The sequence below is a fragment of the Coregonus lavaretus genome (assembly GCF_964263955.1).
Source record: "Coregonus lavaretus genome assembly, contig: HAP1_SCAFFOLD_759, whole genome shotgun sequence".
In the NCBI taxonomy this organism is placed as follows: domain Eukaryota; kingdom Metazoa; phylum Chordata; class Actinopteri; order Salmoniformes; family Salmonidae; genus Coregonus; species Coregonus lavaretus.
In genome coordinates, this window is record NW_028166726.1 from 144,612 (window position 1) to 161,087 (window position 16,476).

Below are 16,476 nucleotides of genomic sequence, written 5' to 3' on the forward strand. Positions count from 1 at the left end.
TGATGCACAGTCCTGTGCCGAGGCTGCCCTGAGGCTGAAGACCTTCTCCTTTACACACACGCTGCCATTTATTATTGAGGAGCATCAGGCAGGCAGATTGTCACTGAGTGACAAATACATGCAGCTCTGTAGAATGATGTAGTCAGATGTCTCTCCTGTTTGCAGTTACTATTAACAAATTGTTTTTCAATTTTAAAATCCTGACTTAATGCATCAACAGTCACAGTATTGTGGAAATTGTTTTTATGGCTTTGTTTTTTATTAATATTAATGAGTATGTAAAACAAATAATTAAGTTGAGTTGTTATAGAATGAATTGAAATTTATTTAACGTAACTTTTGACACATAACTTTAATTCATATTGGGAAATCGACCCTGTGAATGGCATTTGACTGGTCAGTTCATTCAGCATCTTCATGAATGATATCACCACACAGGTTACACAGGGCAGCACAGATTTGAAGTATTTTGTCCATTCTAGATGAGGTTGAGTCTAAACTGTTTGAGCCTTTGAATTACGCGTTCCACATGAACCCTCACGTCTTGTACATGTGGTGTCCTCCTCTGACAGCTGTGCGCCTCTTTTTTGTGAAGGCTGGACCTCATCACCTGGATAGGAGGTACACCAGGAACCCAGAATCCGATGTAATATATTTGTCGCTACATCTACCTCCATATGCTGAGGAGATGAACATCACTAGACCACAAGGTGCAATGGCCACCAGGTACTTGATGGTGTTCTGGGCATAGTAATGGCTGAATGACTCCCCCCCACCCCCTTGAATCCAGATTCTTGCACTTCTGTAAAAGCAGTTTCTGAGCAGTCAATAATGCAGATTGTTCCTGGGTAGTGGTCCTTAAAAACATTGTGGCATTGTAGCACGGATGGTCTCCCTTGGCAGCCATGGAATGAACTCCCTCAGATTCTCTTCCATCATGTCAATCCAATAACTAATCACTCGACTGACAATCCGCTAAGGTGCTAGCCATCAAGCTAACGAAGTTGGTACCAGATTAGTTTTGCAATGGAGCCCTCTTTGTCTGGAGACCTAAATGAACGGTTCCAGCGCTGTATCTATTACGCTTTGTTTCAAGGCAAACTGGATCACTCTGAGTTCAAATGCGGCAATAGTTTACTTGCCAGGGGTTATAGGCTTGAGGTGGCTTCCTTGATCACGCAGGTCACCAGCCTACGTAAGAAACTGGGGAAAACGCAGAGTGGAATGTTTACCTTTTCTACGCCGGTGGCTGGACGGCGTTCGCGCTTGTTGGATGCATCTCCGCCTTGTCATTTGTCGTTATCTGACTGGCCGGTGTTGCCCGGAGCTCCCCCATCTGATAGCGCCGTCGAAGGAGCACAGCATGAGGAGAAAGGCAATCAACGATGGTCGCATGTCACGAGCCGTGGAAGCCGAAGACAGCGACCACCCGCAAAGCAATCTACACTCCCAACGGGAGGCCCGGAGCGGATTAAAACAACAAATAGTTACGCCGTCCTGGAGCCTGATCTTCCTGCACCTTCGTCGCTGGGGGTGCCTGTGTCTGCAGCTGCAGTGCCTACTACTACGATTTCTAAGTCGACGTCGGCAACCTTCCGTCCCTGCTCTGGATCGAGCGGGGCTTCTCCATCTGTCGGAGGCCTGCATCCTGTGAAGCGTGGGAGTGGGCGGATTTCCTCGTCCTTCTCGCCAGCCGTGATTTTCGGCAGCTCCATGGTAAGAAATGTGACCGTTCCCGGTGCAAAAACAATGTCCTATCCCAGAGCTCGAGTAAATGTCATTACTAAGCTGCTTCCGAATGTACTACGTCAGGACATGTAAATCGATTCTATCGTAGTCCATGTGGGTTTTAATTACATTATGAAGGGCAGCTCTGAACAGTTGAAACTGGATTTTAAAGAGCTGATTGACTCTCTGCTAGACACTAACAAAAAAACCATCATATCTGGCCCTGTGCCCTCTCTGAATCGTGACATTGAACGCTTTAGCAGGATTCTTTCTCTTCACAACTGGCTACGTGATTATTGCAGCTCAATGGGTGTACATATTGTTGACAATTTCGAAACCTTTTGGAAACAAAACACATTTCACACGGAGGATGGGATCCACCCAAATCATTTGGGTTCCTGAATCCTTTCACAGCATTATAAGGCTGCGTTGAGACAATGACTTAGCGATGACCCAAGCCCAGCTCAGCTAATCCCCATCATTGTGACGCAGAGTTGTCAAAATGCTTCAGCAAATGTACATTACACCAGGGGCGTCGGTAGACACAATGTGGGTAACCTGGTTTGTGTCCCTCTAGCTGCCCTGGGTGCCTCTGCTGATCCTGCAGCTGTTGTGTGCTGTGATCAAGTGCCCAGGAACCAGATTTATACTGTTAGCACTGAGCCGGTGTGCCCGAGGAGGCAGTCCACCGTGTGCAGCTCACCCTGCACTGACATAAAGAACATGGAGCACATCTACTGCTGCTAAGCTTCCCAGTAAAGCAATAAAAACAAGTAAGCATCCCAGAAGAAAAGTGCTCAAAATAGCCCACGTTAACATATGTAGCTTAAGAAACTAAGTTTATGAAATCAATAATTTGCTAGTAACAGATGACATTCATATTCTGACTATCTCTGAAACTCACTTAGACAATAGCTTTGATGATACAGTGGTAGCAATGCAAGGTTATAACATTTACAGAAAAGATAGAAATGCCAATGGTGGAGGTGTTGCTGTTTATATTCAGAACCACATTCCTGTGAAGATTAGAGAGGATCTCATGTTAAATACTGTTGAAGTAATATGACTACAGGTTCATCTGCCTCACATAAAGCCCATTCTTGTGGGAAGCTGCTATAGACCACCAAGTGCTAACAGTCATTATCTGGATAACGTGTGAAATGCTTGATAATGTATGTGATATCAATAGAGAGGTATACTTTCTGGGTGATTTAAATATTGACTAGCTTTCATCAGGCTGCCCACTCAAGAAAACGCTTCAAACTGTAACCAGTGCTTGCAACCTGGTTCAGGTTATCAGTCAACCTACCAGGGTGGTTACAAACAGTACAGGAATTAAATAATCAACATGTATTGATCATATCTTTACTAATGCTGCAGAGATTTGTTTGAAAGCAGTATCCAGATCCATTGGATGTGGTGATCACAATATAGTAGCCATATCTAAGAAAACCAAAGTTCCAAAGGCTGGGCCTAATATTGTGTATAAGAGGTCATACAATACGTTTTGTAGTGATTCCTATGTTGTTGATGTAAAGAATACATGTTGGTCCGTGGTGTGTAATGAGGAGCAAACAGACACTGCACTTCACAAATTTATGAAATTGCTTATTCCAGTTACTAATAAGCATGCACCCATTAAGAAAATGACTGTAAAAACTGTTAAATCCCAGTGGATTGATGAGGAATTGTATGGTTGAGAGGGATGAGGTAAAAGGAATGGCAAATAAGTCTGGCTGCACAACCGATTGACAAACGTACTGCAAATTCAGAAATCATGTGACTAAACTGAATAAAAAGAAGAAGAAACTACACTATGAAACAAAGATAAATGACATAAAGAATGATAGTAAAAAGCTTTGGAGCACCTTAAATGACATGTTGGGGAAAAAGGCAAACTCAGCTCCATCATTAATTGAATCAGATGGCTCATTCATCACAAAACCAACTGATATTGCCAACTACTTTAATAATGTTTTCATTGGCAAGATTAGCAAATGTAGGCATGACATGCCAGCAACAATTGCTGACACTACACATCCAAGCATATCTGACCAAATTATGAAAGACAAAGCATTGTAATTTTGAATTCCGTAAAGTGAGTGTGGAAGAAGTGAAAAAAGTTATTGTTGTCTATTAACAATGACAAGCCACCGGGGTCTGACAACTTGGATGGAAAATTACTGAGGATAATAGTGGACGATATTGCCACTCCTATTTGCCATATCTTCAATTTAAGCCTACTAGAATGTGTGTGCCCCCAGGCCTGGAGGGATGCAAAAGTCATTCCACTATTAGCCTGTTACCAACCATTAGTAAACTATTGGAAAAAAATTGTGTTTGACCAGATACAATGCTATTTTACTGTAAACAAATTAACAACAGACTTTCAGCACGCTTATAGAGAAGGACATTCAACAAGCACAACACTTACACAAATGACTGATGATTGGCTGAGAGAAATTGATGATAAAAAGATTGTGGGGGCTGTTTTGTTAGACTTCAGTGCGGCTTTTGACATTATCGATCATAGTCTACTGCTGGAAAAACATGTGTGTTATGGCTTTACACCCCCTGCTATATTGTGGATAAAGAGTTACCTGTCTAACAGAACACAGAGGGTGTTCTTTAATGGAAGCCTCTCCAACAAAATCCAGGTAGAATCAGGAATTCCCCAGGGCAGCTGTCTAGGCCCCTTGCTTTTTTCAGTCTTTACTAACAACATGCCACTGGCTTTGATTAAAGTCAGTGTGTCTATGTATGCGGATGACTCAACACTATACACGTCAGCTACTACAACAACTGAAATAACTGCAACACTTAACAAAGTGTAGTTACAACATTGTAGTTACTCCACAATACTAGCCTAAATGACAGAGTGAAATGAAGGAAGCCTGTACAGAATAAAAATATTCCAAAACATGCATCCTGTTCGCAATAAGACACTAAAGTAAAACTGCAAAAAATGTGGCAAAGAAATCCTGAATACAAAACATTATGTTTGGGGCAAATCCAACACATCACTGAGTACCACTCTTCATATTTTCAAGCATGGTGGTGACTGCATCATGTTATGGGTATCTGCTTGTCATCGGCAAGGACTGGGGAGTTTGTTTTTAGAATAAAAATAAACGGAATAGAGCTAAGCACAGGCAAAATCCTAGAGGTAAACCAGGTTCAGTCCGCTTTCCAACAGACACTGGGAGACAAATTCACCTTTCAGTAGGACAATAACCTAAAACACAAGGCCAAATCTACACTGGGGTTGCTTGCCAAGATGTTCCTGAGTGGCCTAGTTACAGTTTTGACTTACAATCGGCTTGAAAATCAATGGCAAGACTTGAAAATGGCTGTCTACCAATGACCAACAACCAATTTGACAGAGCTTTAATAATTTTTTAAAGAATAATGTGCTAATATTGTCCAATCCAGGTGTGCAAAGCTCGTAGAGACTCCCAGCTGTAATCGCTGCCAAAGGTGATTTTAACATGTATTGGCTCAGGGGTGTGACATATTTCTGTATTTAATTTTCAATACATTTGCTAAAGTTTCTAAAAAAAACATGTTTTCACTTTGTCATTATGGGGTATTGTGTGTAGATGGGTGAGAACAAATACAATATGAATCCATTTTGAATTCAGGCTGTAACAACAAAAACGTGAAATAAGTCAAGTGGTATGAATACTTTCTGAAGGCACTGTATATACTTTCAAATAAGTGCCATTTTTTGGGGGGCCCACGAATTGATTTTGACAAACAAATCGAGAAAAACATCTCGATGTGGAGTTTGAGCCAAAACGTTTGACCCCCCCCCCCCGTTGGTAGTGGTGAAGGACTAGCTCACTAGCTACCTACTACAGAATCCATGGTCTGCAGTGGCCGAGCTCCTACTATGGAAAAGCCAGAGACGGCGAGACACCTTGATGAGACCGCGCTCGCTGCCTGCCTGCCTGCCTCCAGACTTTCTCTCCCTGCTTGACCACCTCCCTCAGATGACCACTCCAAGCCATGAACTTTCTAAATGTTCATCATATGTTGGTGTTTCTAAATTGCATGTTTTTTTTGGGGGGGGGGGGGTTACTTTAAAGCGCTTTGAGATTCTTGTAATGAATGTATGTAATGAAGAGCGCTACAAAAGTTGAATCAATTATTATTACTTTTGACCAGAACCCTATGGGCCCTATGTACTATGTAGGGTGCCATTTGGGACTCAACGGGGTACTCACCGTGCGTGTGTGCTGCCTCTGTAGAGGGAGGAACTGGCTGAGAGGAGTAAGGTGAGGAGGCTGGTGGGGGGGCCCCGGGGGGTTGGGGTGCAGTATAAAATGCTCCCTGGAGATCAGCGGTGGGAAGGCTTGGTAAGACACCGGTAAATGCTGCATTGTACAGGCTTGGATGAGCTACAAAAGAGAGAAAAAAAAACAGACAGACACACTATTAATAACAAATGACAATAATAAACTGTGGTTAACCATACGGAACAAGACTGGCAGGACCGTCCTCAAGAAACCAAATTCAACATGAGTCAAATAATAATCTATGGATTAAAAGCAATCTATGATCTATGGGTATTACTAGCCAAACACGGCCAATCCTTACTCTACACAAACACATGAGCAGGAGTGAATATGTCCAAAGCACAGATGCAATGACGTCAAAAGTATTTGCAAAGATCATGCTGCTAAACAGCTTAAGAATGAAGCAGTGTTGGTAGGGATGCTACATCGACAGTGAACACGACTGAAGTGGTATGGCGTGTTGGTAGTGGTATGGCGTGTTGGTAGTGGTATGGCGTGTTGGTGGTATGGCGTGTTGGTAGTGGTATGGCGTGTTGGTAGTGGTATGGCGTGTTGGTAGTGGTATGGCGTGTTGGTGGTATGGCGTGTTGGTAGTGGTATGGCGTGTTGGTAGTGGTATGGCGTGTTGGTGGTATGGCGTGTTGGTAGTAGGGGTTCGACCCGAAATTATTTTCCAATCGTTTCGTTCTAAACAGAACCTTATTTATTTTGGTACCGTTCCACTGTTCCGACCAGCAGAATAAAGTTCTGAACCGGTTTGAACCAAAATAAAAGTACTGGTTTACATCATTCCTTTCTGTTCCTTTTTAAAATTCTGAAATATACAGAATAACCAATAATATCAATCTATTTATACCCAGTACCAGTCAAGGGTTTTTCTTCTTTATTTTAAAAATGTTTTACATTGTAGAATAATAGTGAAGACATCAAAACTATGAAATAACACATATGGAATCATGTAGTAACCAAAAAAAGTGTTAAACAAATCAAAATATATGTCATATTTGAGATTCTTCAAATAGCCACCCTTTGGCTTGATCACAGCTTTGCACACTCTTGGCATTCTCTCAACCAGCTTCACCTGGAATGCTTTTCCAACAGTCTTGAAGGAGTTCCCACATATGCTGAGCACTTGTTGGCTGCTTTTCCTTCACTCTGCCGTCCGACTCATCCCAAACCATCTCAATTTGGTTTAGGTCGGGGGATTAAGGCCAGGTCATCTGATGCAGCACTCAATCACTCTCCTTCTTGGTAAAATAGCCCTTACACAGCCTGGAGGTGTGTTGGGTCATTGCCCTGTTGAAAAACAAATGATAGTCCCACTAAGCCCAAACCAGATGGGATGGTGTATCGCTGCAGAATGTTGTGGTAGCCATGCTGATTAAGTGTGCCTTGAATTCTAAATAAATCACAGACAGTGTCACCAGCAAAGCACCCCCACACCATAACACCTCCTCCTCCATGCTTTACGGTGGGAACTACACATGCGGAGATCATCCGTTCACCCACACCGCGTCTCACAAAGACACGGCAGTTTGAACCAAAAATCTCCAATTTGGACTCCAGACCAAAGGACAAATTTCCACTGGTCTAATGTCCATTGCTCGTGTTTCTTGGCCCAAGCAAGTCTCTTCTTATTATTGGTGTCCTTTAGTAGTGGTTTCTTTGCAGCAATTCGACCATGAAGGCCTGACTCACGCAGTCTCCTCTGAACAGTTGATGTTGAGATGTGTCTGTTACTTGAACTCTGTGAAGCATTTATTTGGGCTGCAATTTCTGAGGCTGGTAACTCTAATGAGCTTATCCTCTGCAGCAGACTCCGGGTCTTCCATTCCTGTGGCGGTCCTCATGAGAGCCAGTTTCATCATAGCGCTTGATGGTTTCTGCGACTGCACTTGAAGAAACGTTCAAAGTTCTTGAAATGTTCTGTATTGACTGACCTTTATGTCGTAAAGTAATTATGGACTGTCGTTTCTCTTTGCTTATTTGAGCTGTTCTTGCCATAATATGGACTTGGTCTTTTACCAAATAGGGCTATCTTCTGTATACCAACCCTACCTTGTCACAACACAAATGATTGGCTCAAACGCATTAAGAAGGAAAGAAATTCCACAAATTGACTTTTAAGAAGGCACAACTGTTAATTGAAATGCATTCCAGGTGACTACCTCATGAAACTGGTTGAGAGAATGCCAAGAGTGTGCAAAGGTGTCATGAAGGCAAAGGGTGGCTATTTGAAGACTCTCAAATATAAAATACATTTTGATTTGTTTAACACTTTTTTGGTTACTACATGATTCCATATGTGTTGTTTCATAGTTTTGATGTCTTCACTATTATTCTACAATGTAAAAAATGTTTTTTAAAGAAAGAAAAACCCTTGAACGAATAGGTGTCCAAACTTTCGACTGGTACTGTATATATATATATATATATATATATATATATATATATATATATATATATATATATATATATATATATATATATATATATATATATATATTTTTTTTACATTTAGCTCTACATTAAAATTACTTCACCAATCAGTGCAGACAGAGCAGCTTGCTGAGGAGCGGGTCAGCAATTTAATCTGTATAGGAAAGTCGTTAAGAGCTAATTATATTTTGCAGTAAAAACATGGTTTAATCATAATGAAAGGACAAACACACTGTGCTGCCAGTCACAGTGTAGGGTGAGAGAAGATGGAGGAAGCTTGCCTTGAAGCGCTAAGCATCTTGTTATGACATGCATTATCTCAATTAGGCCCACATAATTATACCTAGGAGGAGTGGCTTCTATGGAGGAGTGGCTTCTATGGAGGAGTGGCTTCTATGGAGGAGTGGCTTCTATGGAGGAACTTTGAATGTCTTTGAATTTCCGAGTTGGTTTGACGTTGGACCAGAGCAAACGTTCGCTAGATAGCTAGCTAACAAGCTTGTGTGTGCAGAGCAGCACTACAATTTAAAACATGTCTTACCTTTTTGTAGTTAATAAATCCAATGTGAAACGTGATAACTATATTGTCCTTAACTAGCATTGAAAATGTAAATCCATTCTTCTCTAATTAAACATCTCTCCCCAATTTCTGAATTACGTCGTCAGTAGGCTACAGTAACCTAGGCTACAGTAACCTGCGCTACAGTAACCTAGGCTACAGTAACCTGCGCTACAGTAACCTGCGCTACAGTAACCTGCGCTACAGTAACCTAGGCTACAGTAACCTAGGCTACAGTAACCTAGGCTACAGTAACCTGCGCTACAGTAACCTGCGCTACAGTAACCTAGGCTACAGTAACCTAAGCTACAGTAACCTATGCTACAGTAACCTAGGCTACAGTAACCTGCGCTACAGTAACCTGCGCTACAGTAACCTAGGCTACAGTAACCTACGCTACAGTAACCTGCGCTACAGTAACCTAGGCTACAGTAACCTACGCTACAGTAACCTACGCTACAGTAACCTAGGCTACAGTAACCTAGGCTACAGTAACCTAGGCTACAGTAACCTGCGCTACAGTAACCTACGCTACAGTAACCTGCGCTACAGTAACCTGTGCTACAGTAACCTACGCTACAGTAACCTACGCTACAGTAACCTACGCTACAGTAACCTGCGCTACAGTAACCTACGCTACAGTAACCTAGGCTACAGTAACCTGCGCTACAGTAACCTAGGCTACAGTAACCTACGCTACAGTAACCTACGCTACAGTAACCTACGCTACAGTAACCTGCGCTACAGTAACCTGCGCTACAGTAACCTAGGCTACAGTAACCTACGCTACAGTAACCTGCGCTTAAGAGGGGAGGGGCAGGTGGCCTACACACACCCACTGGCAAAGATGTCCAGCTGGCAGGCAGACGCTGGAATACGTTTCTGAGTGACAGAGCGAGGGCTTTGCATAGGCGCTTTGTTAAAAGAGTTTTGTGGGACAAAAAAAGAATATGCCCGGAACGTAAAATAACGTTATTAATCGGTTCCCACGCTTTTAAAATAACGGTTCTGTTCCGGAACGGTATAGATCACTTTCGTATTAGATTCTGGTCCTCAAATAATGTTGTTATTTTCCAGTTTTCGGTTCTGTTCCCCCTTAACTAGTTCCAAGCAGTGGTATGTGGTATGGTGTCGGTAGCAGTGGTATGGTGTGTTGGTAGCAGTGTATTAACAGTGGTATGGTGTGTTGGTAGTGGTATGGTGTGTTGGTAGCAGTGTATTAACAGTGGTATGGTGTGTTGGTAGCAATGTATTAACAGTGGTATGGTGTGTAGGAAGTGGTGTATTAACAGTGGTATGGTGTGTAGGAAGTGGTGTATTAACAGTGGTATGGTGTGTTGCTAACATGGACGTCACTGACATTTCAGCTCTTCCTTTTCAAACTCACAGGAGGAGGAAGGCAGCAGAGCAGAGAGAGCTGTCCGCTGAACATTACCGAGCATGCTGGTAGCTGCTGACTGTTGCACCCTGGGAGAGGTTGCCCAGTGTGGATGGGGAAACCGTGCGTCGTCACCGTGGTAACAGTGTAAGAGATGGGAACGGATCCCTGGTGCATCTTGGTACAAGAGAGAAAACAGTGATTCAGCCCATTTCCAAACAACTTCACAAAGACAGAATGCAACATATAGTCAAGGTCTCATTTTGAAGACTGTTCTGTGTGTCATATTCACAAAGGTTCTATTTTTCTTTCTCCAAAGCTCACGGTGCCATAGAGCTCACGGTGCCATAGAGCTCACGGTGCCTAAGAGTTCACGGTGCCATAGAGCTCACGGTGCCATAGAGTTCACGGTGCCATAGAGCTCACGGTGCCATAGAGCTCACGGTGCCATAGAGCTCACGGTGCCATAGAGCTCACGGTGCCATAGAGCTCACGGTGCCATAGAGCTCACGGTGTCATAGAGCTCACGGTGCCATAGAGCCTAACAGACTGCATAAATAACCCACATCTGGCCCGGATCTTAAACCAGTGTGAATTTCAATTTGCTAGACTACAACATCCACTGTGAAAGTAATGGAAGGAAAGTTGCACTCTTCTCTTCTGTCTTTTAACAGACCCCCCCATCATGGAACACTGAAACTACAGCTGTGTACCTACGTACCTGGTCGTGTAGATCCACCATGATGGGGGTCTGTTGATGCTGAGGTGGGTGTGCGGCAGGGTGAAGCATGCGTGGCGGTGCACTGGAGTGGCTGTACTGTCTGGCCTCATCTAAAGGAACCTGCTGACGTTGCTGGGAGAAGAGAGGGCGGTGGAAGTTCTCATCCTGGAGCAGGGCGTTCTGCAGTGCTACCGGTCGGTCTCGGCTCCCCCACTGTCGTCTCACTGGCGGGCTGCGGGAACATCAAGTAAGCATACCATGAAACATCAGGCATACCATGAAACATCAGGCACACCATGAAACATCAGGCATACCATGAAACATCAGGCATACCATGTATTCAAAAAAGTGTATCAAATTATCTGTTTAGGATATACTTAGATTGTCTTTAATGTAATGTTGTCTTTTTCTTTTTTTTTCTTTTTTTCATTAAACATGTTTATGAATATCACAAGTTAGAGAAGGTCAGAGGGAATAAAGGCAACTAAACAACAGCTAGAATCCAAAAGACCTGGTGGCTGAAACATCAAGGATACCATGAAACATCAAGGACACCATGAAACATCAAGGACACCATGAAACATCAAGGATACCATGAAACATCAAGGACACCATGAAACATCAAGGACACCATGAAACATCAAGGACACCATGAAACATCAAGGACACCATGAAACATCAAGGACACCATGAAACATCAAGGATACCATGAAACATCAAGGATACCATGAAACATCAAGGATACCATGAAACATCAAGGACACCAAGAAACATCAAGGACACCATGCATGGACAATTAACATGATCTTGTTTAGGATATACTTAGACAATTAACATTCTTTTTTTGATACAACACCCCATACAATTCTATACGCATTTTCTTTTTTGGGGGTTATTTACAATGTTAATTCTGATTTTCTTCAGTTCATGTAAACTGTGACAATAGTTGATCAAACACAGTCAAATAAGTGATGTCTGGGCAGTTGGTCCATGAATACAGCACAAATGATTCCTAAACCCTATGTAATAGATGGCCCATCATTCCATAATGACAGTTGATAAAACATTTTTTTTTTTTTTTTTTTAAGAGGGTGGCTGCTTCCCAAACGGTACCTTTTTTCCCCTTTATAGTGCATTACTTTTGACCAGGGCCTATAGTAGTGTGCTGAATAGGGTGCCATTTGGGACACATCCGTGTACTAAGGCAGTAGTATTCACCTTCTCCTGAGGTGCACTGGGGTGTCACAGGGCTCTCCTAGGAACCTCCTCTGGTTCAAGGGGGCTGTTGGTGGCCGCCTAGTCACTGCTATTTCCCATGGTCGCATTGGTGACGTTGTGGGGACCGACGAGTCACACTCTGGAAGAGGAGACCAGTGGTGCTGGAGGCACTTGTGCCTTCTAACCTCTGTCTTTACCCTGAAAATAAAAACACCGTTAGCTACCCAACCACACACACTCACTAAGCCTGGTATGCAAAAACAGAAGTTGATTTGAAATGTGTGTGTGTGTGTATATCAATATCAAATCATTTCTGGGTAACCTTACTGTAATAGATCTCCATTAAAATGGACAAAAATAGATTTTTTGCAAACAACTATTTCTCAAGCAAGAACCGTCTGGGAGTGGTCTGAGTGGGGCGGGGAAAACTGAAAACTAGCTGTTATTGGCAGAGAGGTTTGGAACTCTCTTTGTTATTGGTCTATTAACCAATTTACCGCATGGTGATGTCACCATGGAAAGCTGAAACTCCAGCCCATGCAAACCTGCTGATTAGAAGGTCCTGTGCAGATTAGATTTTCAACCAGCAACTATCAGAAAATAACACCGATCAAATGTTTTCACACTTCTACAGTGTTAGTTTCATCAGCTGTTGTACAATATGAGAAAAAAAAACACAGGAGAAACTGAATTTTGACTGTACGTTAGTAAGTAAGTCACTCTGGATAAGAGCATCTGCTAAATGACAAATGTATAGCTACTGTATCTAGCTGTATGTGCAAGGTGCAATGCATGTACACAGGCAGCCCATATGTTTTCCACTAATTAGTCCTAATCACGTCAGATTTCTTCACACCAGATCTGATCTGAAAACAAAAATAAAACCAAATTGGGCTGCCTGTATAAACGCAGCCAAAGAATCACTGGACTATTTCACGTCATATAAATGTGTAAGTAGGGGGCGCTGTAGCTAACTGAAACAAAAACAAGGAAAGCCATGTGCTCGGAGAGAAACAAAGCAACAACAAAGGACGAGGAGTTAGCTAGCTAAATAAGTAGCAATAATAGATTTGTTTCACGTTTCAATGAGACAGGCATGCAACGATAAAGCATATAACGTTACACTTATTTTTTAATTTCAAGTTGCATGGCTGATATTCCACGATGCTTACGCATTTAGCCTCAAAAAGCACAAAGGCATTGCTTGCAATGGACACAGGAGCTAGCTAGCTGTTATTTAAGCCAAGATAGCCGTCCACTGTCAACCACATTTTTGCAGTGTGCAACACATGCACAAAAGAATCAAGCTTTTCAATCATATTTTGCAAATATGCTTGCTATCATCAATAGCTAAATGCTTAAAAGGAACACATGATTAGCGAGCTAGGTAACTGTAGGCAGGTTAGTTAGTTACTTAGCTCGCTAACCATGTTTTCCTTTTAGCTAACTGAGAATGCATAACTAGCTAGCCACCTTTAGCTTACTTGCTTTAGTCTCACCTCAGAAGACGAGGGACGCTCGGACTGAGGTTGTTTTTGCTATGACCTAGATGGGAGCGCAAGTGCTGTAGTTTTCAAGTTTGACAGGTGCCCTTGGTGTCTGAAGTTTCAGTGGCGACGACAAAGCAGATATCGTTAGCTTAGCTAGCTAACGTTACCTCCCAAAGCAACCTATGGCTAACTGGTTAACGTTAGCTGGCTGTGTTGTTATGCTAGCAGATAGCGTATTTGCTAGCTAACGTTATTGCATAGTCCATCCATCGGTCTAAAGAAATATAAGCTGGTATATTAATTTTTCGAATAACTGCTTCGTTTAGAGTGATTTAATTAACGATACATGTAATTGGCACCATTCCTTCGCGGATGTTGTTGTCATGGAGCGCCTTGGACGTCGTTGTGTTTGATGAAGCCACACCTCTCTCCCTACGCAAGTGTTAAAAAGGCCAATCACAAGCAGTAGCCACACCTCCCTCCCTACGCAAGTGTTAAAAAAGGCCAATCACAAGCAGTAATTTTGACTTTATTTAACTATTTAAAACAGGAGGCGTGCCCGAAACCAATTACGCTTTATAGCTACATTGTATCCCAAATAAACTCTTAATATCCTGTGGGGATGTGAATTATTGATCACAAATACATACAATCAAGAAACTATATAGGCCTGGGCACAGATACAACTTTGATGGTAAGTACAGCTTTTAAGAAGAACTAGACTAGGGCTGTCAAACTAATTTTGCCCCGGGGCCACATTCGGCATTCAACGAGGTCTGGAGGGCCACACTGAAAATGTGTTATATTTCCTCGCTGTCAAAATGTGCAAAAAAATTGTCTCCTATCCATTGTTTTTGGAATTTTTGATGCTCCCTGACTGTCTAGCTTTTATTTAGGTGATTATTAGCGAGTTGTACACGGTCAATGTAGGTCGATTCTCATTTCTCCTCAGTTTCGATTTGGTTTGAGGGATTTGAATGTATATTGAGATCATAGGTCCCCCCCTCCCCCATTTTTTTTTCTAAATATATACATATATAGATATTTTTTAACTCATTTTTCTTCAATTTCTTCCATTTGGTCCTCTGTAGCTCAATTGGTAGAGCATGGCGCTTGTAACACCAGGGTAGTGGGTTCGATCCCCGGGACCACCCATACGTAAAAATGTATGCACACAGAGCTATTATCTGCTAGTACTCATTGCTAGTTAGTAATGTTAGCACACCCTGCTAGGTTAGTCATGTTAGCACGCCCTGCAAGGTTAGTCATGTTAGCACAACCTGCTAGTTAATCATGTTAGCACAACCGGCTAGGTTAGTCATGTTAGCACAACCTGCTAGGTTAGTCATGTTAGCACACCCTGCTAGGTTAGTCATGTTAGCACACCCTGCTAGGTTAGTCATGTTAGCACGCCCTGCAAGGTTAGTCATGTTAGCACAACCTGCTAGTTAATCATGTTAGCACAACCGGCTAGGTTAGTCATGTTAGCACAACCTGCTAGGTTAGTCATGTTAGCACACCCTGCTAGGTTAGTCATGTTAGCACACCCTGCTAGGTTAGTCATGTTAGCACAACCTGCTAGTTAGTCATGTTAGCACAACCTGCTAGTTAGTCATGTTAGCACAACCTGCTAGGTTAGTCATGTTAGCACAACCTGCTAGTTAGTCATGTTAGCACACCCTGCTAGGTTAGTCAAGTTAGCACACCCTGTTAGGTTAGTCATGTTAGCACAACCTGCTAGTTAGTCATGTTAGCACACCCTGCTAGGTTAGTCAAGTTAGCACACCCTGTTAGGTTAGTCATGTTAGCACACCCTGCTAGGTTAGTCAAGTTAGCACACCCTGCTAGGTTAGTCAAGTTAGCACACCCTGCTAGTTAGTCATGTTAGCACACCCTGCTAGGTTAGTCATGTTAGCACACCCTGCTAGGTTAGTCATGTTAGCACACCCTGCTAGGTTAGTCATGTTAGCACACCCTGCTAGGTAGTCACACTCTGTAGCTAAGACAGATCAGACATCCCTACAAAGGCCTATAGCTCCAGTCTATCACCTATGCCCAGACAGAAGCCAACCAGGCTAAAACGGGCAATTGCCGCCAACTGCCGGCTGCTCTGCCGGCTGCTCTGCCGGCTGCTCTGCCGGCTGCTCTGCCGGCTGCTCTGCCGGCTGCTCTGCCGGCTGCTCTGCATGTAAACAACTAGTCTCGCATGTAAACAACTAGTAGTGACTAAAAGGCAGATGGAACCTAAACCTTATGAGGGGGGAATTAAATACACATACAGTCTGCTTCTGACAACAATTCCACTGACAGATGACAACTTTCACCACATTTGTTAAAGGGGCAAGCTGGGATTAGTACATTATTTTTTTTTACTTTTAAATGAGTGATCTGGATGTTCAATCCTTGGCTCTTATAGCTCAGTCTATAAATATGAGAGTAGTTACATTTCTCCAGTCTCATCCCTCAGCTGTTTACCAAAACAAGAGGCGGGGTGTACATTTTGTTGTTAGAATCTCAGATTGCCCCTCAGTCATTCCATGTTCCTTCTGCCAGTAACTCTCACTATGGGATCTCAGCCAGTTACATCCTTCTCTCAAAAGTAGGCAGCCTTAGGGGACCAGTCTGTCATTTCCCATCATGAACAA

The 16,476-nt window shown here is 42.8% G+C and overlaps 1 protein-coding gene across 1 annotated transcript in view; it reads right to left on the bottom strand.

Moving 5' to 3' along the window:
- The window catches only part of LOC311114369 (RING finger protein 44-like), a 28,417-nt gene extending 14,512 nt beyond the window's left edge, over positions 1-13,905 (bottom strand). Inside the window, exons 1-5 of the mRNA XM_084189627.1 lie at positions 13,841-13,905; positions 12,342-12,539; positions 11,124-11,355; positions 10,460-10,579; positions 5,955-6,128 (exon numbers count right to left, since the gene is read on the bottom strand). Coding sequence (XP_084045753.1) covers positions 5,955-6,128; positions 10,460-10,579; positions 11,124-11,355; positions 12,342-12,448 — 633 coding nt within the window. The 5' untranslated portion in view covers positions 12,449-12,539; positions 13,841-13,905. The remainder of the gene's footprint in view (positions 1-5,954; positions 6,129-10,459; positions 10,580-11,123; positions 11,356-12,341; positions 12,540-13,840) is intronic.
- Positions 13,906-16,476: the final 2,571 nt, after the last annotated feature.